The sequence below is a fragment of the Furipterus horrens genome, unplaced genomic scaffold (genome assembly GCF_987537825.1).
Source record: "Furipterus horrens unplaced genomic scaffold, mFurHor1.1.pri manual_scaffold_8, whole genome shotgun sequence".
In the NCBI taxonomy this organism is placed as follows: Eukaryota; Metazoa; Chordata; class Mammalia; order Chiroptera; family Furipteridae; genus Furipterus; species Furipterus horrens.
The window spans coordinates 90,454,924-90,482,442 of NW_028327178.1; the positions used below are offsets into that span (position 1 = coordinate 90,454,924).

At 44.5% G+C, this 27,519-nt stretch overlaps 1 protein-coding gene across 1 annotated transcript in view; it reads left to right on the forward strand.

Moving 5' to 3' along the window:
- The window catches only part of ASXL1 (ASXL transcriptional regulator 1), a 74,474-nt gene extending 48,572 nt beyond the window's left edge, over nt 1-25,902 (forward strand). The window contains exons 5-13 of the mRNA XM_090286218.1: nt 14,890-15,010; nt 15,087-15,184; nt 15,721-15,814; nt 16,256-16,408; nt 17,646-17,809; nt 17,907-18,003; nt 19,319-19,424; nt 19,714-20,347; nt 21,057-25,902. Coding sequence (XP_090142344.1) covers nt 14,890-15,010; nt 15,087-15,184; nt 15,721-15,814; nt 16,256-16,408; nt 17,646-17,809; nt 17,907-18,003; nt 19,319-19,424; nt 19,714-20,347; nt 21,057-23,909 — 4,320 coding nt within the window. The 3' untranslated portion in view covers nt 23,910-25,902. The remainder of the gene's footprint in view (nt 1-14,889; nt 15,011-15,086; nt 15,185-15,720; nt 15,815-16,255; nt 16,409-17,645; nt 17,810-17,906; nt 18,004-19,318; nt 19,425-19,713; nt 20,348-21,056) is intronic.
- The last annotated feature ends 1,617 nt before the right edge of the window (nt 25,903-27,519 follow it).

The following is a 27,519-nucleotide window of genomic DNA, read 5'->3' on the forward strand; positions in this document are numbered from 1 at the left end:
TCTTTCCTGAAACAATCATTATTACTGTAGTGGCGGTCAAGTGGTGCTTTTTAAAATTCCACCATTCATTTGACATTTATTAACTGACATTCAGCAGTAAGGAAGAGCCTTCATTTCTTCCCCATTTGTTTATTCATTATGGACTAATGGGTTCTTATTTTATTGTTGAGTTATCTGTTGCTATCATTTTTAACTTAAATATACGAAGTGTACAGAGTTGCCCAGTGGGTCTCCTTTCACTCTAGTTTTTGTGTCCTTCTAACAAGTCCCCCATTCTGAACATTATTTAAAAATTTTTACTTGCTTTCTGGCCCAATAAGATGTCTGGGTTTAGCTTGTATTTTCACAGCCCCCGCTCTGGAATCAGCTGTTTCCCAGGGAACTCTAGGTCCTTTTAGTTTAGAACAGTGTGCGTGTACACATCTCTGTCTATTCCTGCATTTGTCTCTACATATCTCGGTTCTTACTGATAGTTTCAATTCCAGTCTCTTACTATAAGACTTATTCTGGCTTTACCCCTTTACATAGTAATGTGCTACTCAAAACAGTGAGAAACCTGCCTCCCATTATCTACTTATTTGCTTAGTTCTAGAATAAACATTTAATAGTGTCAGAATTGCCAACCCATTCCACTGTGGAAAAACAAATCTACTAACCAGAGCTCACAGCTCAGTATTTGTTTATAGTTCATTTAGTTCTTTAGCTTAAATGTACATAGTTAAAATACTGTGTTCAAGAGTTACTTGGATTAGATCCATCCCTGCCCCACTTCTGTGTGGTTGTTAGTCATTTGAAATACATATTAGCAAAAAAATGTTAAGGTATCATTACAGTTTTTCTTTTAATGGCTGTGGGGAAACAGGCACTCATACATAGCCATTAGGAACACAAATCAGTACAACTTTTTTAAAAGGGGAATTCGGCATTATTAACAAAATTACACTTGCATCTATCTTTTAATTTACCATTTCCACTCCAAGGATTTACCCTGAAGATATACCTTCAGCAATACAAAGATACAAATTCACAAGGTTATTCGAGGCAGTAGTGTTTCTATATGCACGATATTAAAAACCATCTAAATGCTGGGGGCGTGGTTATATAAATGAACTTGGGTATGTATCTGCATCATGGATGTGCAGCTGAGAAGTGAATGAGAAAGACTGTCTATGAAATGGCAGTGACTTCCAGGATGTATTGTGAAGTAAAAAAAGCAAAGTGCAAAATACTACACGGCATGCAATTTTCCCCCTAAGGATGGAGGGGAAATAACATAGATGTGTATTTTATCATCGGTGGAAAAAGAAACACAAGAATAAACCAGAGATAATATGATTGGTTACCTAACAAGGTGGGTAGAATGGAGTGGAAAAGTTGGGAGACAGTGGGAAGAGAAAGAATGGGGGTCAGTGTCAATTCTTGGAGTATAACCTTTTATATAGATTTAACTTTTATAATCCTGTTATGTTTTACATTCTTAAAAATAAATATGTAAAATGATGAAGATGAGAAACGAAAAACAAAATGGATTACAAACAGAAAAGATAAAGCCTAATGCTTAACTAAAATTCTTTGAAGGTCAGTCCTGGAGCTGTCCTTTCTTCTGTTCCCAGCCCAGTATGGACTCTTGGTAGGTTTTGCCCAGGACTGATAAATTTCTTAGGGCACAGGATGTCTGTTGCTAAAACCAGGGAAGTCCCAGGCAGGCTGAGGCAAGTTGGTTGGCCTGTTTGACATGAATATAACTCTTTTCCCAGAATTCCTCACCTTGGGATTTCTTTTTTATCTTTTCTCCTGTTACATCCTCTCTTTCCCATGCCTCATGTGGAACTTGGTTTTTGTTTTGTTGTTTTTGGTTTTGTTGTTACTTCTTTATATATGTAACACACATTCTCCAGTTGCTTCCTGAGAAAAGGTGCATAGCAGGTAAATTGAGAATCTTACATGTCTTAATCCTAAATCCTATGCTGGATTATTGGTTTGACTCAATTCCAGAAGATTGTAAGTAATCTACTACATTGTCCAGAACTGCCCTGGGGAAGAGGGAGGCTGTTCTTATTTCTTTGTGATGTTTCCTCTGGCTGGAAGATCTTAGGATCTCGGTTTCAGCCCTGTGTTACAAAATGTCATGGTGTGGTACTGTGGGATGGGTCTTTTTCATACCATCGTGCTGGGCATTTTGGCTTATTCAACCTGAAAACTTGGGTCTTTTCATTTTGGAAAAACATAAGTTCCGTCTTTTCCCGGTTTCTCTTTCTGGAACTTCTGTTTGTTGGATGTGGGATTTTCTTGGTGCCTCCAGCTTTCTTTTTCTTTGAATCAGATCTATGGGAAATAACCTATTTGTTGTTGCTGGTTTGTGTGTGGGGTTTTTTCTTATTTCATTTCTAATTTCTAGCAGATTGCTCATGTTCTCTGATATTCCTTTACTTTTAAAATATAGTGTTCTGTACTGGCATTTGGGCTATCTCTCTGAAAACAGTTACTATGAACTTTTATCTGTTTTCTTTTAAATCCTCTTCTTTCAGTTGCTATCTCTCATATAACAGTTGTGCTCAAATATATGTTGGTCCTTGTTAGGTCATTCTCAGTGAGAGAACTGGCGGACTCAGTGTTGGTGGGGTCTGCTGGCTGTGATGCAGAGTGGGGTCCCAGATGCTTCTTTGGAATCCCCCAATTATCTGTGCCTGAAGGTTTTCTTTTTAGTCTGGTCATTTTTTCCAGAAGGAGAAGTCCTCTCATCTCATGCCAGCTAGCTGGGAGTAGGCTGGGGCTGGAGTTGTTGGACTGCCACTGTTTGCAGGGCTTTAGGAGTCAAGTCTGGGGAGGGAGCTTCGTACCTTGTCTCTGACTCACTGCTCCCATTCCGAGTGGCACCACACTCCTCCCTCAGCTCTTTGAACTGTGCCTGGTGTCTTCTATTCCAGGACCTTTGGTCCAACCAGAATAGAAATCTGGTTTTTGTTGGGGACAGAGAGGGGACCTGAAGGGGACCAATTTCTTGTTCAGACTTACAGTCAGTTGTCCTGTTTCCATTCTCATGCCTCATTCTCTGTCTGTGCGGCTCCTCTTAGTCCCTGCGCCCTCAGGGTTTTGTCGTACTAACTGGCTTGCTTGTTTGTGGCTTTTTCCTTTAGCTTTTAGACTTCAGCTTTCTTCTCCTGCTGAGTCAGTTACTTCTTGTCTTCCTGCAATCCATCTGCCAGAGTTCTGTTGACATTTCTCATCTGCTGCCTTTTCCTCCTCCTTTCTCTTTGTCTTTGTGCATTTATACTTTTGTTACTTCCTTATAGCCATTATAATGAGGCTTCGGGAGGATGCAAAGAACAGTGTGTCTATTTTGCCGTTTGAAATGGAAGCCTAGCCTTTGTGCAGAGAACGTGGGAAATGCGCCGATTTCTACACCAAACCCACCCCTATAACCCCACCTGCCACCCAGGCCTGTAACCCTTGTTGCTTTACAGTAGCAACCACTGTCATTAATTTAATGTGAATCCTTCCTATTCACATGTATCCATGAAGAATGTGTATTTTTATTCCTTCTAACTACTGTTTAGTAATGTACCATATCAGTGTACCTCATTTTATCCAGTCCTCTGTTGTGGACATTTTCCACTATTTTCCCAGTTTTTCACTGTGGCAGTAATCATCCTTTTATTTTTGTGGTTTCATGTGCAAATGCCAGAGAATTTTCCCAGGAGACTACTTCTTTACCTTTTAATGGGTACAGTGGAGGTTATCTCAAGGCTCTCTCTGAGACTTGAGGAAAACATTGCATTAAATTTTCTTTAGATTTTATGCCTATGATGAGAAAAGGAGAATTATTCCAAATCTTTTCAGTTTTGGTGGCAAAACTCTGACCTAGACTGACAGCGCTAATTTAAACCTATTTATTTCACTTGGTATGTGTATATATATGTTATTTCAAAAATATTAATGGATTGCTGGTGGTGTTGATTTATGATATATTAAAACTGTATCGCTTTATTGCCATTCTAAAATTCAAGAAATCCTGAATTTTAAAACACATCTAGACCCAGGGGTTTCAGAGGAGGAGTCATGGGCCTGTGGTCACCATTGACTAGAAGCTGTGTTGGCAGGTGTGAGTGCCAAATCACAGATAAAAATTTGTTTTATTTATAGTTGATGGAAACGTTTTTGTCATTAATGAGAACTCAATTTCTTCTCTTTAAATTGTGTGCCAAGAGTGTTTATTTTTAAATAACAGTTATTTTCTGTGATAGCTGTAATAGTGAAAGTGCTTGTGATAATGCAAATGGATTTTAAATTCAATGGAACTTTTCTTCTATGTAAAGTATTTCAAAAAATGCTGAAGCCTTTTCTCAAGTATACACAGAGGTTGCTTTACTAGTTTTAATTCTTTGGGATTCATATAACAAAATTAAAACATCACTAATAGACCATTTTAGCCTCCATTGTCTAATGTTGAATTTTAACTTTTGATCTATAAACTTCTGTATACATACATGTTTGTAATGTTTTTACAAATTTTGATTAAATTCACTTATGTTTTCAGAACTGTTGTTAAATTGAGTAAGCCATTTTTTATCTAGTTTAATTGGAATATAACTCACAAATCATACAATTCTGCCATTTAAAGTGTACAGTTCAACTTTGACCAGTGTGGCTCAGCTGGTTGGGCGTCGTCCCACAAACCAAAAGTTGCTAGTTCAACTTCCTGGTACATGCCTAGGTTGTGGGTTTGGTGCCCTGCGGAGGATGGGGGGCAGTGGATGAGAGGCAAGTGATCCATGTTTCTCTCTCACTTTGATGTTTCTCTCCTCTTTCTCCCTCTCGTGTCCTCTCTCTAAATAAAATAAAATAAAAATAACGTGTACAGTTCAGTGCCTTTGAGTAATTTATAAAATTACACAACCCTTATCATTACATAATGCCAGAACATTTTCATTGCCCCAAAGAAACCCTATCCCCTTTAGCAGTCTTTCTGTTCTCTCTTCCTGTCCCCTAGTAACTGCTGATCTACTTACTTAATTACTAGAGCTTTTTTAAAAAGCAGGTCCTCCCATCTTATCCTTCTTCAGGAGTGTTGTCCATTTGTGGCCCTTGGTATTCCACATATTCCAAGTTTTTTTAAAAAAAAGCCTTGTTTTATTGCAATTTCATTGAATTTACAAATCAGTTTGAGAGGTTTGACATTTTTACAATGCGTTGAGTCTTTTTAATCAAGGACATGTTGTAGCTCTCCATTTATTTGGGCTTTCTTGGTGAAATTTTGTTCTCTTCGTAAGATGACTGTATTTGTTTTGTTAAATTTATTCCTGAGTAACTTATGTTCTTTGTGGTCTTAAATTACATTTTCTAATTGGTGATATCGCTGATGTTAGGATGACTTAAGTTTTTAATATGATCTTGAATCTCACAACCTTGCTGAATTTCTTACTAGGTCTGAATCTCTTGGATCTTCAATGTTAGTAATTATGCTTTCTGGAAATTAAGACACTTTTGTAATTCTTTTTTTTTTTTTTTTAACTTATGCATTGGTTAGGAACTTTAGTATACTGTTGAATGGTCAGTATGTTTTTAGTTTTTAACAGTTTATGTTAAATAGCCCTCAGACCAGCCTTCCCTAAGAAACAGTACTCATTCCTTGCTCAGGAATGAGACCCATAAAGAAAGAAAAGACATACCTGAGATTTGCTTGTCTTTTTTTTTTTTTTTTTTAACTTGAGAACCTACCTAATAGCAGCAGTTTAAACTTAATTAGTTTAAATTTTAGTGTTGTTCATATTTGGGGCTTGTTAAATTCACAGTGCCCTTTGTTTTTAAAAACATTTGACTTTTGGAGAAATGTTTTGTTGAGGTTTATTTATTACTACTGGTTGCTTTTTATCCCCCATTACTAGTGTCTTTTCCAGTTGACTTGCCAAATTAAAATACTTTATGTATTTTATTTTTATTTTTAATATGTTTTATTGATTATACTGTTACAGTTATCCCAATATTTTATCCCTCTGCTCCCCTCCATCCCGTGACCACCCCCTCTCCAGTTGTCCCCCCACTTAGTCCATGCCCATTGGTTGTGCATATATAGTTCTTCTCAACCTCTTCCTGTCTACTCCACTCCCTCCTACTATGCTTCTTAATTCCTGTACCATCTCCTTCCCTTTCCCCATTCCCCCTCCCTGCTGACCTTCCCCGAATATGTTCCCCCTACCTATAATTCTTTTTCCACTCTCGTTGCCTACTTAGTTTGCCTTTGTTCCAATTCCTTAGCTTCTGTTGTTGGTTGGTGTAATGCAGTTTTCATTTTAATGTTCATAGTTTGATCCTCCTTCTAAACAAGTCCCTTTAACATCTCATATAACAGTGGTTTGGATCTAATGAACTCCTTCTGTTTTACTTTGTCCTGGAAGCACTTTCTCTGTCCTTCTATTCTGAATGACAGTTTCACTGAATAGAGTATTCGTGGCTGTAGGTTTTTGATTTTCATTACTTGGAATATTTCTTGCCAGTCCCTTCTTGCCTGCAGGGTCTCCTTTGAGAAATCAGCTGACAGTCTAATTGGGACCCCTTTGTACATATTCTCTTCTTCTCTCTTGCTGCTTTTAAGATTCTCTCTTTATCTTTAATTTTTGACAATTTGATTATAATGTGTCTTGGAGTGGTTCTCCCTGGGTCCAGTTTTTGTGGAACTCTGCTTCCTGGACCTGTAAGTCTTCCTTCCTTCCCCAAGTTCGGGAAGTTCTGCTTCATTATTTTTTTCACATAATTTTTCTATTTCTAGTTCTTCTTCGCCCTCTGGCAATCCTATAATTCGAATGTTCGTTTGCTTATAGCTGTCCCAGAGGTTTCTGAGCCTCTCCTCGTATTCCTCACTTTTTGTTTCCTCTCTCTGCACTGGTTGACTGTTCCTCTCCTATGTTCCAATTTGTTGATTTGATCTCTGGTTTTTATTTCCTCACCACTTGTCTCGTATGTGTTTTCGTTCGTTTCAGTGTGACTAGCTTTCATTCCTTCCCCGTCTTGTTCCAAATCTTTTGTTAATTCTGTAAGCCACCTTATGACTATAGCTCTGAACTGAGCCTCAGAAAGATTTCCTATTTGCTCATCCGTTAGGTCCCTCATCTGCTGCCTGGTGAGCTGCGTCACTGGGATTTCAATGTCTGCTTCATTCTGACAGTTTTTTGTTTGCCTTTGCTTCCTGTGAGGGCTGTAGGGGGCAGAGCCCCGTGCACTCGTCACTACCCAGCAACCCGCGACCTTTTTCACTGCTCTGTGGCGCTTTGTGCAGGGGCAGGGGTCCAAGATGGATTCCTGCCGTTACACTCCTCTGAGAGACCAGGAGTCTTCTCCTCTGTCCCCTTGCCCTCTGGGCCTCACAGTTGGGTGCAATGGGAGTCAGCCTCCCCCAGCGTTGGAATCTGGAATCGGGAGCTGAGGGGTCTCGACTGCAGCCGGGACCGCTCCCCTGGCGTTTCTCGCAGTCCCGCGCCATCCCCGCTGCCAGCACAGACGGCACCGCCCGACTTTCCCGCTCCGGTCGCCCCTCCTACCCGTCCTGACGAGCACCGCTGGCTTATAACTTCATATGTTGGGCTTCCATGGAGTTTTATTTTCTGGAATTTGTGGTTATTTCTGGTTGTGCGGTAGTTGTAGTCCTACTCAATTGTGGAGGGAGACAGAGCGTGTCAGTCTAAGCCTCCATCCTGGCCGGAAGTCCTACTTTATGTATTTTAAAACATTTGTTTGTGTTAATAGGTGAATATAGGTAAAAAGTGTATGGCAAGTATTCTTTGTACTGCATAATTACTTCTAAATAAAAGTTTCTAAAGTGTGATTGTGAACATAATACATGCCCATGATCAATTAGAATAAAGAATTCTTACAAGTATAATAAAAAAAGACAACTCAAAAAATTAGCAGAAGACTTGAATAGATACTTAAAGGAAGAGATGAGAATGGCCAATAAGCCCATGAAAAAGTGCTCAGTATCTTTTGTCATCAGGAAAAGGAAAATTAAAACCACAGTCAGGTACCACTGCACCCCCTCTAGAATGTCCAGAATAAGACTGACAACACCAAGTGTTGGTGAGGATGTGGAGCATTTAGAACTCCATGCAGTGCTTTTGGGAGTGTTAACTTTTTAGAAATGTCTGGCGATTTAAAAAAATCAAGTGAAACGTTTATCCTATACCCAACAATTCTACTATTAGATACTAACCCACAAGAAATGAAAAACATTTCCATAAGAAGTTGTGTACAAGAATGTTCATAGTAGCTTTATTCATAATAGCCAAAATCTGGAAATAACCCAGATGTCCTTCAACAGAGAAGAAATAAAAGGTTATATATGAGTACCACCCTGTAATAAGAAACAATGAACCATAGAGGCAGCAACAGCACAGATGAGTCTTATAAACATTAGATAGAGACGTTAGACGGAGTGAAAGAAGCCGTACACAGAGCAGTACATGCTGTATGATTTCATTCACATGAAGACCAAGAACAGGCGAGACAAATTTTTGAGATAGAAATGAGAACCACCATTGTCTCAGTGGGTGGAAGGTGCAGTGTAGAATGTGGATTGGTTGACTAGGAGGAGGCACAAAGGAACTTTTAGGGATGTTGGATATGTTCTGTAGCTTGATGTGTGTTTGTCAAAACTTATCAGATAGTATACTTAAATTCTGCATTTCACTCTGTAAAAATTATACCTCATTTTTTTTAAATGAAGCAAAGGACACAGGGGCATACATGAATCCAAGGGCATGCTCCTACACAGCACAGTATGGTTACTGCACTCAGGAAATTTAACATCAGTGCCAGCCTGCCATCTGCTATGAGGTTCACGTTGAAATGTCCCAATGTTGCCTTTTATATTATTTTTTATATTCAGGCTTGGAAAGTTAATTGTATCAAACTTAAGATTAACAATTTTAAAATGTAGAAATAGAATAGCACATCTTGCTTTTATTTTCATAAAAGTTTTGTTCCTGCCCTGGCTGGTGTGGCTCAGTGGATTGAGCACCAGCCTGTGAACTGAAAGGCGCTGAAAGGTTGCTGGTTCCATTCCCAGTCAGGGCACATGCCTGTGTTGCAGGCCATGCCCCAGTTGGGGGTGTACAAGAGACAACCAATTGATGTATCTCTTGCACATTGCTGTTTCTCTCCCTCTCTTTCTCCCTCCCTTCCCTTCTCTCTAAAAAGTAAAATCAATGAAATCTTTTAAAAAAGTGTTGTTCTCCTGTTTGCTTTTTACTGGAAATGCATGACTTTAAAAACTTTAGGTAGTTTGAATTACAAACAAGTGGACAGTATTTCTGTTTCTTTAATTAATGAGATTTGTAATCACCACTGGGTGCCCCCTAGATTCTGGGATCTAGAGGAAGGAAATTGGGCTGAGCTGGTGGTCGGGTGCTTAGCATCCTAATTTTTTTTTTTTAAGTGTTATTTTCTTGAACACCAAAAAACAAACAAACAAAAACCAAGTTAATTGTAGGAAATACCCAAAGTCAAGAAGAAAGTGAAGTACTCACAACTCCACCACTTAGAGGTGGTGATGGTTAACACCTTAGTTATATTTCTTTTGTCTTTTGTCTGTGCAAATGCATTCACACAATTTTTATTTTTAAAGACATGATGGAATCGTACTGTATGAATTTAATTGCTTAGTTCACTTGCTTCATCAACACTTCTCTTATTAAATATTCTGCAACTTTTTGTCAAATGACTGTATGGCAGTGTTGCTTGATGGAAATACTACTGTACAGGCATATTTCGTGCTTTGCTTTCTTGCACTTCACAGACATGCTTTTTTTTTTTTAAACGGAGGTTTATGACAGCCTCACATCTAGCAAGTCAGTGCCATTTTTCCAACAGCATTTGCTCATTTTGTGTCTCTTTGTCACATTTTGGTAATTCTCAACGATATTTCAGACTTTATTATTATACTTGTTAAGGTGATCTTTGATGCTATACTATTGTCATAGTTTTGAGGTGTCATGAACTGCATTCATCATATAAGATGGCAAACTTAATTGATAAATGTTGTGTATGTTCTGACTGTTCCAAATGGCTGTTACCCCATCTCTCTCCTCCTCCTTGGGCCTCCCTGGTCCTTGTGACACAAGAATAATTGAAATTGGGCCAATTTGTGACTACAATGGCCTCTTAAATGTTCAAGGGAAAGGAAGAGATGCACATCTCTCACTTTAAATCAGAAACTAGATATGATTAAGCTTATTGAGGAAGGCTTATTGAAAGCATAGGTAGACCAAAAGCTGGGCCTCTTGTTCCAGTTAGCCATGTTGTGAATGCAAAGGAGAAGTTCTTGAAGGAGATTAAAAGCACAAATGATAAGGGAGCAAACAGCCTTACTGTTAGTATAGAGAAACTTCCAGTCGTCTGGATAGAAGATCAGACCAGCCACAGCACTCCTTACGCCAGTGCCTTATCCAGAGCAAGGCCTTCTCTTCAATTCTGTGAAGGCTGAGAGAGATGAGAAAACTTCAGAAGAAAAGTCTGAAGCTGGCAGAGGTTGGTTTGTGAGGTTTAAGAAAAGAATCTGTCTCTGTAACATTAAAGTATAAAATGAAGCAGCTGATATAAGAAGCTGCAGCAAGTTATTCAGAAGATCTAGCTAAGTTAATGATTGAAGGTGGCGACACTAAACAACAGGTTTTCAATGTGGATGCAACAGCCGTATATTAGAAGGAGATGCCATCTAGGACTTTCACAGCTAGAGAGAAGTCAGTGCCTGGCCTCAAAGCTTCAGAGGACAGGCTGACTCTTAGTAGGGGCTAACATGGCTGGTGACTTGAAGTTGAAGCCAATGCTGATAATGCCATTCCAGAAATCCTAGGACCCTTAAGAATTATGCTAAATCTACTCTGCTTGTGTTCTATAAATGGAATGACAAAGCCTGGATGACAGCACATCTGTTTATCTTGGTTAACTGAATATTTTAAGCCCACTGTTGAGACCTATTGCTCGGAAAAAAAGATTCTTTTCAAAATATTACTGTTCAGTGACAGTGCACCTGATTACCCAAGAGCTCTGATGGAGAGGTATAGCGAGATTAATGTTGTTTCCATGCCTACCAACACAACATCCATTCTGCAGCCCATGGATCAAGGGGCAATTTCGACTTTCAAGTCTTGTTATTTAAGCAATACATTTGGTAAAGCAATAGCTGTTGTAGAGAGTGATTCCTCTAATGGGTCCGGGCAACATAAATTGAAAACCTTCTGGAAAGAATTCATCATCCCAGATGCCATTAAGACTTAGGTGATTCATGGGAAGAGGTCAAAATACCCACGTTAACAGGACTTTGGAAGAAGTTGATTTCCACCCTCATGGATAACTTCATGGATAAGTTCAAAACTTCAGTGGAGAAAGTACCTACAGATATGGTGGAAACAGCAAGAGAACTAGAATAAGAAACAGAACCTGAAGATGTGACCGAATTGCTGTAATCTCTTGCCAAAACTTTAACAGATGAGAAGTTGTTTCTCCAGGATGGGCAAAGAAAGTGGTTTCTTGAGATAGAATCTACTCCCCGTGACGACAAAGGATTTAGAATATTATATAAACTTAGTTGATAAAGCAGTTGCAGAGTTTTGAGAGGATTGGCTCCAATTTTGTAAAAAGTTCTGCTGTGGGTAAAAGGCTATCAAATAGCATCTTATGCTACAGAGAAATAGTCCATGAAAGGAAGAATTGGTTGATACCACAGACTTCATTGTTGTCTTAAAAAATTGCAACGGCCACGCCACCCTTCAGCAGCCACTACCCTAGTCAGTCAGTAAGGCCCTCTATCAGCAAAAAAGATTATGGCTTGCTGAAGGCTCAGGTGATGGTTAGCATTTTTTAGCAATAAAATGTTTTGTAATTAAGGCATGTACATTTTTTTTTAGGCAGTGCTATTTATTGCATACTTAATAGACTACAATATAGTGTAAACATAACTTTTATATTGTTTGGAAGCCAAAAAGTTCACATGACTTTTTATTGCTTTATTGTGGTGGTCTGGAACTGTGAACCTGCAATATCTCTGAGGTATGCCTGTAAAACACCTTTGTAACTGCTACTCAGATCAGGACATCTAACATGGCCAGTAGTCAGGAGCCACTGCATGTCTTTTTCTAATTATAGCTCCCTTCGTCCCCGTAAAGGTAACTGCTATCCTGACTTTATGGAGGCTATTTTCTTGTTTTTCTTTATTGTTTCCCATTTGTATTTGCATCCCCCAACACTATAGTGTACGTTTGTCTGCCTGTGAAATTTTTATAGATGGAATTATTACAGTATGCATTCTTTTGTTCTATTCTGCCGTATTTTGTTTTTAAGAATCATCCATATTGTTCTAAGTAGCTGTAGTTCATTCATTTTTTATTTTATAATGTCCACTTATTGAGTATACTAACCATGTATTGATTCTATTGATGATGGGCACTTTGGTGCTGCTATTAACATCTGGATGTGAATTTTATGTGTATTTCTCTTAGGGAATCCAAACCTAGGACTGACATTGCTGGGTCATAGGATGTGTATCTTCAACTTGACCAGATAATGCCAAACTATATTCTCAAATGGTTGGATCATTTTCACTGTACCTGTTTTACATCCTCCCTAATGCTACTTGCTATTGTTAAACTTTAATTTTAACTGTTCTTAAAGATGTGATGATACTTCATTATGGTTTTAATTTGCATAATTTTGTGTCTTCCTCATTGTTAGGGTAAATGCCTTTTAATGTGAATGTTGGCCTTCTGCATATCCTCTTTGGTACAGTGCCTAATTCACACCTTTTGCCTATTTTTCTTTTTTAAAACTCACTTATATGGTCTAGATGTAAGTTTATTGGTTATATGAGTTGCAAATACCTTCTCCAACTCCATAGGTAACTTGCCCTTTTTTATTCCCTTAATGGTGTCTTTTGCCAAACAGAGGATCTTAATGTAGTTCAGTTGATTAATTTTCTTCTTTGAAGGAGTATTTTTTAAAGTTTATTATATTTAAACACATTATTCTGTGTAAGTCTCAGAAATAGAAGTGTTGCTTAAAGGTATGTACTTTTTTTAGATTTTTGCTTACAGTTTACTTTCCCACTGGCAGTGTCTGAACCTGTTGGTACCATTTTCACTCACCGACAGTACATGCACAATTGCCCCATGCTTTCGCCAGAGCGCCTTAGGGTCAGTTTTGCCCATGAGTAGACCTTCTCTAATGTTAGTTTGCCTGTGGGACCAAAGATACATTTGTTGCATCATTCCAAGAATGTAACAGTTAATAAGTAAAATTGCAAGCTTAATACTAAAAATGTTCTTTAGCTTTTGATTCTGAGGAACATTTCCAGCCAGTAGAGAAAAGAGATAAAGATGGAAAAAGCCATTTTCTTTTTAAATTTAAGTCAGCCTGATTTGGACTTAAAAATAAATTGATGAAAACTTAATGTAGTAGATAAAGCGACCCATGAAATGGATGAGTTAGAATTTTGTGATTCACTTTACAAATTTCTCATATATTTATGAGGGACAATCATTTTACTTACCCTCTTCCACACACTTTTATTTAAAGAAGACGACAACCCATCCTAACTTCTATCCGCGCCTCTTCTCTCCAAACTCCAGTATTCATTTCTACTCCTTCCTAGTTTCTAGGTGTGAGGTAGCTCCTGAGTTTTCCTTGGGAATGGGTGGGATTTAATCCTGAGACTCTCTAACAGAGCCTGTTGGAAGAAGCATTTGTTAGATGCAGCTTGGATGGAGCCCTCCTCTACTCTCTAGTTTTGTTCCCCCTATCTGTCTTTAGTTTGGATCTTCATTATTTTCACTTCTGTCAGTCTTAACTCTTCTTCCTGCCTCCAGACTTCCCATGCTTAACAGAATGAAATCCCTAAAACTCACCCCATTCCCCTGACTACAGAGACTCCAGAACAATCAAAATCTTAATCCCTCAGCACACGGTATATATTTTTTTAAGTTTATTTTATTTATTTTTATTGTTTTTCTATTACAGTTGTCCCAGTTTTCCCCCTGTTGCTCTAGCACACAGGGTCTTATCTGTCCTCTTGCTAGAGAGATCTGTAGCCTCCTCACATATCCAGTTCCCCACACACCTACTGAAATCTCTGGCTTCTTTGAGTTTGGAATGTTCTTCCACATTGCTCATCCCATTATCCAGAATTCCCTCCTTTCTCCCCACTGCCAACTCATTTGCCTACTAGTTAATGTCTTCTATTTACATTTTAATTTTTTTTAACTAATGAAAAGACTTTTATTTATTTCTAGAGAGAGGGGAAGAGAAGGGGAGAGGAAGAGAAGCATCAGTGTGTGGTTGCCTCTTGTAGGCCCCCAAGTGGGGACCTGGCCTGCAACCCAGGCACGTGCGCTGACTGGGAATCAAACCTCTGACCTTTTGGTTCTCAGGCCTGGCGCTCAATCCAGTGAGCCACATGAGCCAGAGCAATTTTTTAATTTAATTTTTTTTAGCTAACATCTTTTAAAGCTCAGCTCCCTCTTTTCTGTACTCCATGCCCTCTTCGGTCAAACTTAAATGATTTAAAAGCCGCCTCCTCTGAGCTACTTTTCTCTGCGTACCTCTAGCTGTGCTTTGTACTACAGTAGATCTGATTTTCTCCTCTGCTCAGTTCAGCTCCTTGAGGGCAGGGCCCTGTTTCCCACTCCTAATAATTCTCCCTACCCCCCAGACACTAGTGTGGTGTAGCTTATAGGAGACACCTCATACATGTTGAATGATTGGATGCAAACTTTAACTTTCTTGACATATGTATGAAAAGAACTTGCTGAAAATGGTTGATGAGAAAGGGGGAAAGCAGGACACGTCTAGAAGTGACTGCTGTGCTTGGAGGGTTTTGCCCACCCGAGTTTCCCTTGGCTGTCACAGAAGGACGCCCTGCAGTGGTCTCGCAGTCCGGCTGCGGGGGAGGGAGAAGAGCCAGAGGACACAGCTGACGTGGAGAGCTGCGGGTCTAATGAGACCAGCACAGTGAGTGGTGAAAATGATGGTAAGTGCCCTCAGCAAGGGGGGTGAAGAGCCACAAGCAGTTGCCAGGAACTAACTTTTATTTCCCTCCCTTCCAGTATCACTTGACGAAACATCTTCGAATGCATCCTGTTCTACAGAATCTCAGAGTCGGCCTCTTTCCAATCCCAGGGACAGCTACAGAGCTTCCTCCCAGGTAGGGAGGCGAGTTGGTGACCAGTTGGGGGATAAGTGAGGTCAGGCACAGGCAGGACTCCCCCCTGCAGCTAACCGAGAGCGCGTTTGAAGAGCGGAGAACGTCAGTTTGGTCTCCACCTGTTAGTACCATTTAAAAGTGGGTCATAGAAAAAGTGGGTCATAGGTCTGAGAGCAGAGTGATTTGTTTTACTGTGGCTGGGTGATCCGGGGAGAAGTAGAGCATGGTGCAGAGTGGTGTGGACACGAGCCTGGGAGTCCGTGGTTTGAATAACGGCCCTTTTGCTCACTCACTGGCTTTGGGACCTTGGGCAACTTCCTTCTCTGTAAAATGGGGGTGATGATAGGTTCTTTTCCACTCGGGTGATGCTTGGCACAGGGGCCGGCACCTGGCCCAGCAACAGTCAGTGCTGCTGTCGGCATCACCTGCCAAGCTGGTCGCATACAAGACAGTGAGAGGAGACGTAGTCGCGAGGGGCGGCTCCTTTGGCCCTGCAGGTGACTCGGGCTCTTTCTGTATTCCCTGTGGGAACATAGGCAAACAAGCAGAAGAAGAAGACTGGGGTGATGCTGCCTCGCGTTGTCCTGACTCCTCTGAAGGTAAACGGGGCCCACGTGGAATCGGCATCAGGTATGTGCAAACTCCTGGTTGTGGCACTCCTTCCTCAGGCCCTGGGCGCTGGCCTCCCTCCGGCAGCAGTTCCCTGGGTAGTGCGGTGCCAGTAGCGTCAGGAGACCCTCCTCTGGCAGGCAGTGGCCTCAGTGCCAGTGCTGGCCTCTGCCATGCCCTCCCATTGGCCTGTCAGGGCGGTCGTGAGGGTCCAACGAAGGAGTGTGCCAGTGCTCTGTGAAAGGTGCGGTGCTGTACACGCTGAGATGGCAGCGTGGCATTCTTAGTGACGTGGTAAAGCCAGCCAGAGCATGGGGTGCTGAGTTGTGACAGCCCAAGGTGGGCTGCGGAAGCCCCAGGGTCGCTGGCAGCATCTCGGGGAGAGCTGGGAGAAGGAAGCTTGTCTGAGAGATGTGGGCGTGGTGGGTGATACTTTTGACCAGAGGAATGCTGTGCCTTCAGGGTTCTCGGGCCGCCACGCCGATGGCGAGAGCGGCAGCCCATCCAGCAGCAGCAGCGGCTCTCTGGCCCTGGGCAGCGCTGCTATTCGTGGCCAGGCCGAGGTCGCCCGGGACCCTGCCCCGCTCCTGAGAGGCTTCCGGAAGCCAGCCACAGGTGAGTGGCTTGGCACTTGTTTCTCTGCCTGTAAAGGGGGCCCCTGCAAGCCAAGTGACATGTAGTCTACTCCACTTCTTTTACCAGCCTATCTTGGGTAGCCCTCTATTTTTTTTTTTTTTTTTCACCTTGCATTTCGCTTATTCCATATATAGATCTTCTCTGCTAGACTGTGAGAGCTCGTTGTGGGCAGAGATGGTGTCACATTGCTCCTTATATGTCCCTGTAAGGGCCTAGTCTGTGCTTGCCTTGGTGGCACTGCTTAGTCAGTGTTGGAGTGAGTGAAAACTGCTTCTGAGCTTCTCTGTGAAGAATTCCAGCATCCATTTCCTTTCTTTGACAGCATCCTGCCACATGTGTTCCAACATTTAGCCTCTGTCAGATGCCCTTTTCTACAAGCCAGTCAGCAAGTTGAATGGAAGCTTAAGTTGGATCTGGGAGATGCAAACAAACTCAGTAGTGTGCGCCTCCCACACTTGTAGGGCTACTTGCAAGGCCAGGATGTGCTGTTTCAGGATTTATATCTCAAAGCCCACATGCTGGCTTTTTGTAGATGGGTGACAAGAAACCATTAAGAGGACTAGCTACACTTGTGAAGATTAGAATAAACCATTGCCGAAGTGGGAAGTAAGTCTGATTTTCCAGCTGATCAGCAGTGCTAAATCTAAGGTCTCACAGGTCTCTATTCTAAGTGATTTTTAAAATAAAAGTAACATTTGCTGAGGCTTCTGTGAGAGGTATTGACATTTCAGTGGGCTTTAAACAACCCTTAGTACCTTCCTGCGTGGAGATCATACCTCTTCAGTGCAGTCACAGTAAGGCTTCTGCAGATTTCCTGTGGTTGCTCACCGGCCGTGCTTTTAGACAGCTTCCATCATTTCACCAGTTGACATGTGGAGTCTTTCTCCAGCTTTGGAGGGAACATCAGAGCCTGCCCCCGCCTGGTTTTCTGTGACAAGAGTGTCTTCTTCAGGCTGTGACACAGCATGGTACAGTCTTGTCTGAGAGGATGCAGGCCCAAGTGTTCTCTTAGGTTTGGTGGCAATGACAGTAACCTGGAAAGAATAATTGTAACATACAGGTTAGGATGGACCGAATAGTTGAGCAAGTTGTGTGCTGATAAGTTCTGGGTAGCTTGGGTGCTGCCACCAAAGTTTCCCCCCTCAGTCAGCATTTGCTTTTTACTTTAAGAAGCTGAAAATCTGTACCTTGCTTTTTACTGCTTCAAAAATCACAGGTCAGATGAAGCGCAACAGAGGGGAAGAGATAGATTTTGAGACACCTGGGTCCATTCTTGTCAACACCAACCTCCGGGCCCTGATAAACTCCCGGACCTTTCATGCCCTGCCATCCCACTTCCAGCAGCAACTCCTCTTCCTCCTGCCTGAAGTGGACAGACAGGTACGGATAGGTGGCTTTCTCTTTGCTTCTCTCTGGGCGAGCTTCTGTTGTCTCAGTAAGTTTTTTATTTATTGGCTTATTTGCCTGATCCTTCTAGGTGGGGACAGATGGCCTGCCGCGTCTCAGCAGCAGTGCACTGAATAATGAGTTCTTCACCCATGCAGCCCAGAGCTGGCGTGAGCGCCTGGCTGATGGTGAGTAGAGGTTCTCATCTCAGACGGCTTCAGAGGTGCCTGCTGTGCTTGCTGTCACTCGTCTCCTGGTATTTAAAACTCAGCCACTCATTTTCACCTATTGCTCCTTTTTTCCCAAGGGATATTTAGTGTAAGGCGGGCTTTTCTCACAATACTAACAAATGTGGCAGGTTCTTAAATGTGCTCACTCCATAGCTCTCAAGAAGGTTCAGAGTATTGGGGCTTCCACTATTTTGTGTGTATCTATATCCATCTGCATTTGCCTCTTCATCGTTAAAACTGTCCACTCCTATTCTTTCCAGTAAGCGTGTTGTCTGGTTGGGTGGAAGAAAGTGCAATGTGGCATTGACCTACACGTTAATTTTCACTAGATGCTCTATTTTTAGACATTGTCACTTGGAGTGATTGTTAGCTTCTCTTAGTATAATTTTGTGGGGAAGCAACAAGGGGAGTGTGTTGGAAGGTCCCTGGCACCCCCTCCAGGTTCATTGTTTCATTAGGAGGACTCACAGCACTCAACATAGAGTCCTCTTCACAGCTGTAGTTTATTACAGCAAAAGAATGCAGAACAAAATCAGCAAGGGGAAAAGACTCCTGGGGTGAAGACCAGAGGAGCCAGGAGCAAGCGTCCAAGGCCCTCTCCCAGGGGAGTCACACAGGTTGCGCTCAGCTCCCTCACCGACAAGCTGAGACAGCACGTGTGAAATGTCGTCTGCCGGGGAAGCTCATTAAAGACTTGGTGCCCAGGATTTTATTGGGAGCTAATCATGGAGCATGCCTGTGCCTGGCACAGACCCAAATTCCAGAGTCCCCAAAGGAAAGCAGGTGCTCGTCATAAACCATCTTGTTGGCAGAAACAGTTTAGGCACAGTGAGCCATTCATATCAGTTAGGGGGTGGGAACCCTCCCCAAATCCAGGTTCCTAGGTGTCAGCCAAGGGAAGGGTGTGTGGTCGTCAGGCCTGCTAGGTTAACTTCTTTCTGCACAGAAAGCAACAATGGTTCTTTTGTTTGTTTGTTTTTCGTTTTGCTTTTTTGAACAGTGTGTTGCTTGCTGCTTTATGACTAATCACCCTAGGGAAGAATGAATTTTCCTTGTAACAGACATGGTAGTTCTGTCCTGAGTAAGAGCATGATGTTGTTGGAGATTCTTTGGAGGAGACGGGAACCAGCATGAAGATAGTGAGGGTAAAGAAAAGATCTCTAAATTCACCAAAGTCACATGTATTTTGAAAACTGAGAAGGTAGAACTGCTTCCCATAAGACATCTCAATACCCTTGAACACATGTACTCAGAAAGTTATATTTCTCTCTAGGCGAATTCACTCATGAAATGCAAGTCAGGATACGACAGGAAATGGAGAAGGAAAAGAAAGTGGAACAATGGAAAGAAAAATTCTTCGAGGACTACTATGGACAGAAGTAAGGCGCACTCGGTGGCTGTGGGTGTGGGTCTGGGCTTTGGGGGGTATTCTCAGTCACGCATGCTTCTCTGTTGGGTGGGAATGTGGAGACTGCAGTGAATTGGCTCGTTTAGCTTCATGCCATTCACGAGGAAGCTACCAAGGGTTTTCCTATGGTTACATGTGTTACACACCATGCAGATTTCTTTTGTTCTGAGATACATACTATCTGGGTGTATGTCATTCATAGAAAGAAAATAGACATGCCTTCTCTGACCTGTAACTGATGGTGTGCGTTCGGTTTGCAGATTGGGTTTGACCAGAGAGGACTTGTTGCAGCAGAACGTGGGCCAAGAGGAGGCTGGAATCAAGGGTGACTTGTGTGTCCCAGGAGAATTAACACGGCCACAGCGTGGTCCAGCCACCCGGCAGCGAGATGGGCATTTCAAGAAACGCTCTCGGCCAGATCTCCGAACCAGAGCCAGAAGGAATCTGTACAAAAAGCAGGAGCTAGACCAAGGAGGGGTTGTTAAAGATGTACAGTCTATAACCCCAGACATTCCCCTCTGTAAGGATGGGGAGGCTAAGACTGACTCCGCAGGGGTGGGCAGTCCCCACCTGCCCAGCGCGTCCTCTACAGCACCTGACCCTGAGGGTCCCAGATTCGCAGTGGAAACTGGGGCTTCTCGAATCCAGACCGATCCGGACGACCTGGCACGGGCCTCTCCCTCTTCAGACAGAATTCCCAGCTTGCACCAGGAGACTGTTGATCAGGAACCCAAGGATCAGAAGAGGAAGTCCTTTGAGGAGGCAGCCTCTGCATCCTTTCCCGAAAAGAAGCCCCGGCTTGAAGATCGTCAGTCCTTTCGTAACACAATTGAAAGTGTTCACTCCGAAAAGCCACAGCCCACCAAAGAGGAGCCCAAAGTCCCGCCCATCCGGGTAGGAGGCTCTTTCCCCTTGAGGGCCAGGAGATTAGTGGAGCCCCTTTGCCGGGCCCTCGTGTTGATTATGTGGGCGTGTAGCGCACTCTACAAGAGAGTCATTCCGCAGATGGATTTGACAATCAGGGGAATGAGGGCCTTTTCTGCTTCACTTGTTTGTTCACTCTGTTGACGTTATCTCTAGAGGTCAGAGTTCTGTGGGGTTTTGAAGTTTTTTATTAGGTGGTGTTAGATTCTTTGTATAGTGACTCGCATAGTCCCACCAGAAACTAAATTTAGAAGTATGGCATATAACAGCCCTTGAGCAGAACCTTTTTGAAATGGTGTGGTGGTGTGGTCAGTCATTTTACCATGATGATTTAATGTATTTTATTTTATTTTTAAGATTATTTTTAGAGAGAGGGAAAGGGAGGGGGAAAGGGAGAGAAGTATCAATGTGTGCTTGCCTCTCATGTGCCCCCAACTTGGGATCCGACCTGCAACTCGGGCATATTACCTGACTGGGAATCAAACTGGCACTCTTTGGTTCACAGGCCGGCGCTCAGTCCACTGAGCCACACCATCCAGGGCATGATTTAATTTTTAAGGAAAATTATTTGCTTGTCTAGGCCATAGCCCCTAAGCTACTAGAATCCCAATTTTGTTTGACAGTGCCTAGTTCTAAACACCCAGTCAATTAAAACTTTTTTCTAATTCTTCTCTTGCAGATACAACTTTCACGTATCAAACCACCCTGGGTGGTTAAAGGTCAGCCCACTTACCAGATATGCCCCCGCATTGTCCCCATCACGGAGTCCTCCTGCCGGGGCTGGACTGGCGCCAGGACCCTCGCAGACATTAAAGCCCGTGCTCTGCAGGTCCGAGGGGCGAGAGGCCACCACTGCCATCGAGAGACGGCCACCACTGCCATCGGAGGGGGGGGTGGCCCGGGTGGAGGTGGCGGCAGGGCCACCAATGAGGGAGGTGTCAGAGGCAGCAGCAGTGGTGATGGTGGTGAGGCCTGTGGCCACCCTGAGCCCGATGGAGCCCCAGGAACCCCTGGAGAGTGTGCGTCAGATCTACAGCGAACACAACTACTGCCGCCTTATCCTCTAACTGGGGAGCACATGCAGGCTGGCACCGCTGCGCCCAGGCCCAGGCGGGAACACCTGACTTCTCTCGGAGAGGAAGAGAGCTGCCCACTACAGAGGGCGCCAGATGTGAGTGGGCCTGGAGACGCCTCCCAGCTTCCAGCTGCTCCCACTGGGGACCAGCCGTGCCAGGCTTTGCCCGCACTCTCCTCCAAAACCCCAGCACCTGAGAAATTAGCTGAGCAGTCTCCATTGCATCTCGATGTCGGAACTGAATGTGAGGCTGATACCACTTCCTGGGAAAGAGATAATGAGGAGCAAGGACCTGCTCTTCCAACCAGCAATGGTCCTGTTCAGTCTCTGGTGGGGAATGTTGTATTAGAAGACAGAACTGGCCGGGCTCCGGACATTGACAGTAACCCAGCCATGAAGGATCATGTGTATGTGACCCCCAGTTCCACACCTGAGTTATTGGCTGGTTGCCTACAGGACAGACAATTTGATGACGAATTAGGACTTGGTGACTCATGCCCACCCTTGAGGGAAAGTGCTACTAGAAAAGAAGACTTGAAAACTGAGGCTCTTGTCTCCGATGGTGCTGCTCCTTGGGTGCCTGGCCTGTCAAGTGATGAGGCAGCAGGACAGCCCGAACCAGGCTCCAGAGAGAACGTTCCGCCTGTTGAACCCCAGGTTGAAGAAGAGTGGGAGGAGGCTGCTCCCCTCATTCCTTCATTGCCTGAGGGGTCGACAGCTGAAGAGGGTCTAGATCTCCCCTGCCGTCCTTCACTCTGGGCAGTGACATCTCTCAGGTGCACAGATGGCACAGGCAATGACTGCAGACAGGTGGAAATTGAAAAGCTAAAAATCAATGGAGACTCGGAAGCACTAAGTCCTCACAGCGAGTCCACAGACACAGCCTCTGACTTTGAAGGCCACCTGTCTGAGGAGAGCAGTGAGGCTGAGCCTGGTGAAGCCACGGTGATGAGGAGACCCTCAGTGGGGGATCAGGAGGAGAAGCTAGATCGGAACTGCTCTGCCTCCCTCTCTAAGATGAGTGGTGACCAGAGTCTGGTTACAAGGACAGACAGGGTAGTTGCTCCTCAGAGTTGGGTATCTCGTGTATGTGCGGTCCCCCAAAAGATCCCAGATTCCCTGCTGCTGGCCAGTACAGAGTACCAGCCAAGACCCGTGTCCCTGGGCAGGCCTGGGTCCTCAGTGGAGGCCACTAATCCACTCGTGATGCAGTTACTGCAGGGAAACTTGCCCCTAGAGAAGGTTCTTCCTCCAGCCCTCTCTGGCAGCAAACCCGAATGCCCAGGGCTCCCACTGGCAAAAGAGCAGGGGGCAGGGTCTTTGCAAGAGCCTGGGAGTGACAGTTGCGTGGTTGGCAGGAGCAGCCTCGACAGCCGTGAAGCAAACGCTGGTCTTGCCAGGCTGGAGGCCACCCAGACTCCAGGAACACCCCAAAAGATTTCCAAGACAGTCCCAAGTTTAGACTCCCTATACCCAGGGACAAACCTGACTGCTGCCTTTGGGAAAGGAGAAGTGGATTCCAAAGAGCAGTTCTCCCCCTTTAGTTTTGAAGGACACAAGGAAGGCTGTGATATGTCCCAGTGCAGTAATTCAAACGCTGCCCCAGGCAGGAGTCCAGGAAATCTCACTACCTCGAAAGCCCCTTGTTCCTCATCTCCAAACGTGGTTTCCTTGGGTCCCGATCAGACAGGTCAGGCCCTGGGTGATCAGAACAGTGCTGGGGGCCAAGGGAAGAAGCTCTTTGGCTCCAGAAACCTGGCTGCAGCCCTTCAGTGCCCCCGGCCTGTGGAGCCAACACCGTTGCCCGCTGATGCCCCTCCTGGTTTTCCCAGTAGGAAGCTAGGATCAAGTAAAAACTCTGGATCTGGTGGAGTACAGACTGCCAGGGAAGACTGGGCTCCAAAGCCACCGCCTGCCTCTGTTGGCAGCATCAAGAGTGAGAAGACTTTTGTGGGGGTGCCTCTCAAGGCAAATACAGAGAACAGAAACGCAGCTGGACCTGGTCCTCGGGATCTGGTGGATCACTTGCAAGCGATGCCCTTTGTCCTTGACCTGCCCTTCTGGAAGTTGCCCCGAGAGCCTGGGAAAGGGCTCAGTCAGCCTCTGGAGCCTTCTTCTATTCCCTCCCAATTCAACATCAAACAGGCATTTTATGGGAAGCTCTCCAAACTCCAGCTAAGTTCCACCAGCTTTAATTACTCCTCCAGCTCCCCCCCCTTTCCCAAAGGCCTTGCTGGAAGTGTGGTGCAGCTGAGCCACAAAGCTAACTTCGGTGCGCGCCACAGTGCATCACTCTCCTTGCAGATGTTCACCGACAGCAGCACAGTGGAGGGCATCTCGCTCCAGTGTGCGTGCAGCCTGAAAGCCATGATCATGTGCCAGGGCTGTGGTGCATTCTGTCATGATGACTGTATTGGACCCTCAAAGCTCTGTGTATTGTGCCTTGTGGTGAGATAATAAATTATGGCCATGGGAAAAATTGTACATTTAGTGTGTGTATTTTGATAATGATTGATCTTAAATCTGTATACAGAATATCATTGATATATAGACTCTGTCTCTTTAGGCAGGAACACTCTTGCCTCTCCCTAAAATTTATAGTGCTAAAGGCCCTCTGTGTCACTTACCAACCTTCCTGTCTTGCGGGAAGGGTTTCCCACAGGGCAACTCACTGGGCTTTTCTCTAGAGCCCAACATGCCAGCCGAGCCCTCGTGTAGACAGTTAGAGCTTGGTGTGGTGTGGGGAGCCTGCCTGAAAGCCAGAGGGACTTGGAACTGAAGAAAGAAGGTTGTGTTCCCCATGGAGGGTACGAACCTACCTGAACTAAGTAGAAATGTCAGTCTTCCATTGCTCCCTCCCTGCCACCTTTCCTTATGCTACTGGGGGAGCTGATGGTGGGGGAAGAACCAGCACAGGGTTTAGGTAATTCCCAGCAGTGCCCACCAGGGGGCTCAAGCACCTGCTGACCTCAGGGTCAGAGTTCATTCTGATGCCAGTTGAGGAGCCCTTTAAGCTTTGGTTCTGTTGATGAAGCAGATTTGGGACTTCGCTGTCTTGTTACAATCCACTGACCCACAAAAGCTTTTGGAACCTTGACTAGACCTGCTTGGACAGTGGGGTCGGGCATAAGGTTGTCTGTCTTCAAATGCCATCTGTAGACCTTGTAAGTCAGATGTCCAGATGTTTGGCAAGTGAATGCCTCTGCCTGACACCCTCCTCGTCACTTTGGACTCATGGGAGCGGGCATCTCCACGCACCTGTATATGTGAAAGTCATTTTACATTTCAAAGCAGTGTGTGTTTCTTATTTTTATATTTTTAACTCTTTATCCTTGGATGTATAAAGTGAAATTTTTGGCTTCTGTAAGTATGCTCTATGCACCTCTAATGTTTTATCATGTATTTATATGTTGTACACAGTACTGGCCGATTCTGTAAATGGATGTAATGTACAGAGAACATGAACGTCTCTCTCTTATTTTATGTCTTGGGCATCATTGCATTAAAATGGTGTATTAGACCTCTCTCCACCTGCGTCAGAGCCACTGCGTGCTGTGCTGCCCGACCTGAGGGCGGAGTGATTGACTTGTGATCTGCCAGGTTGGTCTGGTGCCTTGTCATGGGTCACCTGGTGGACCTGCTCTAGCCTGCAGAGCCATAGTCACCTGCCTGCCTGCCCACTACTGAGCAATTACGTCTTGCTCCTCACATCTCTTCTCCAGCCTTTACTGGCTGCTCACTGCCATATGTGACAAACCACCACCACCACCACCAGTGTTAAGTGCTTCTGAATTCAAGGGTGAGTGCCCTGGGCAGCCCCGAGATGGGCCTTCTAGACTTAGCTCAGGGCCACTGCCTGTCAGCAGTACCTGGGACCGTGCTCTCCTGGGGCCACAGGGCTCCTTTTGACAGAAGATTGGGGAAGAAACAGCCTGGTCTGCTGCCTGCCTGTCTCCTAACACATTTCTAACAAACAGATGTCTCCATAGTTGTTTTTCCTCACCCTGCTCCCTTATTCCTTGTATCTCGACTTGTTGCAGAGTTGAGTCCTCGTTTAACTTTAGTCTCCCTGTGTGAGCGCTTCCGTCTGAAGTATAAAATGGGTGTGACTTCAGCAGATCTCATTTCATCTGGAAGGTCTTTATTTTTTTCTCCCATTTCATCCAGTGTGGCACTTTTGTCATCTGAAGCGTGAATGAGAAGTTGGCAGTGGTGTGGTGGTGATTTAAATGCAGTATTGGCCAAATCCAAGTTGTGAACTTCAAGAGTGTTTACCAAAGACAAGGAGCAGAGGCCCAAGTGTGTTTGATCCTCTTCTTCCTAACATTGTGACCTTTGGGGCCACTCTAGGGCACAGTCTGAAACTGGTCTGGTCCGAGGGGCTGCCCAGGGAAAGCGCTGCTCCTGTATGTCTCTGTGGTATTGGAAAAATAAACCTGTACAACCTGCACTGTGGTCTAAGTCATCTGTGGCTGCCCCACTGGGTTGGGATGGAAGGTCAGGCTGGAGTGTAGAAGCTGCATTGCAGGGGCAAATGTCAGCTCGCTCACCTCGGCTCTGGGGCTTGTGATGTTGGAAGGAGCTCTACAGTGCGGTGAGACCTACAGGCACAGCTTGTCAGTTTCACTGGTCTTGAGACTGCATGATGTGGCAAACTTTCCCACGTGTGCCCTGGGAAGCAGAAAGTAATGAAAATGATGAGGGTGCTCATCTCACTGCTTCCATGAGACTGGGATTGCCCAAGAGCTTCCTGATGGCTGATGATGTGTGGGGAGGGTGAACAGTTTCAACCTTGAAGGGCCATAAACGCAGCGCCTCTGCACAACAGCAGCAGGCAGCAGAGAGGTGGGCACTGGCTCAAGGTGGGGTCTGATGCTGCTTAAGTGAGGCTGAGTGGGTGCCATCCTGCAGGGGTTCGCTTCTCAGTCCTCACACTTACACATGAAGCACTTAAATACATGGTTTTTTGCATGGCAGGATCTTGGTATATACATACACTAAAAGTAAAAAAAAAAAAAAATGATAGGAAGTAAAGATGAACTAAAAAAAAGGATCCATTAATTTGTTTCCTGCAAATTGGAGAAAATCGGCTTTGTGTGGTGGAATATCTTTGGGGGCAGTTCAAGTTGCAGTCTTGTTCTGCATTACAGGTGCAGTTGGAGAAGCTCTGGCTGGGCTCCGTGGTCACTGGACAGCTGCCTGGTGGTGAAGACGTGTACACGTGCCTTCCTGTCACAGAATCTGCCTGCATGTCGGCGGGAGTTCAGAATCCATTAGAATCCAGAGTGAATTTCATCAGGGAGGCAGAGTAGTGCAGCGGGTTCGAGGACAGGCCCTGGCAGCCGCCACTGCTGTAGTTGGGTTACTCGGCCTCTGCCAGCTTTTCCATTGCTGAATGGAGATAGTGGTTCCCACTTCACCAAGTTGTTAGGGCCTGGCGCATAGAAGTACTTCCTCTGCACTGTTGGCGTGCACCCAGCAGCCGATCAGTACATCAGTTTACGGGAAAACCTGTGGGGCTCCTGTCAGCTCACATGCTTGACCCTTACCCCAGAGGGGAGCTGCAGGCCTCAAGGTGGATGTCTGGCTTGTGGCCTTGCGCTGCAGCTATTGAATGCACAGCACAGAGTTCAGAGACTGAGGGGTAGGGGAGGCATTTTTACTCCTGGTCCAAAGGATGAGGAAACCTAATGTTTCAGAATATGAAAAGAATGTCTTACCAGCCTGTTGAGGTGCTCATTGGCTTTTTGTCCAACCTGCTCTTGAGGAAGTCGGACCTTGCTTGAGGGGGGGTATGCGCGTAACAGAATAGCCCTCCTGCACCTGGAGCCATATGAGGGGCCAAGCATCTGCCTGCCCTGTCCCCTGAGAGGGGGGGGCACAGGCTGTGTTGCCTTTGTGTGTGGGTACCTTGTGACAGAGGGTGGGCTTTGTGACCTTAGAGATTAAAAGTTGAAACCAAACCTTGACAGTGCCCTTTGCTTCCTGTCATCTCTTTGCATCAATTTGAAAGCCTGGAATGAACATCTGTAAGTACCAAAAGATGGAGACAGAAGCTCTATTTTTT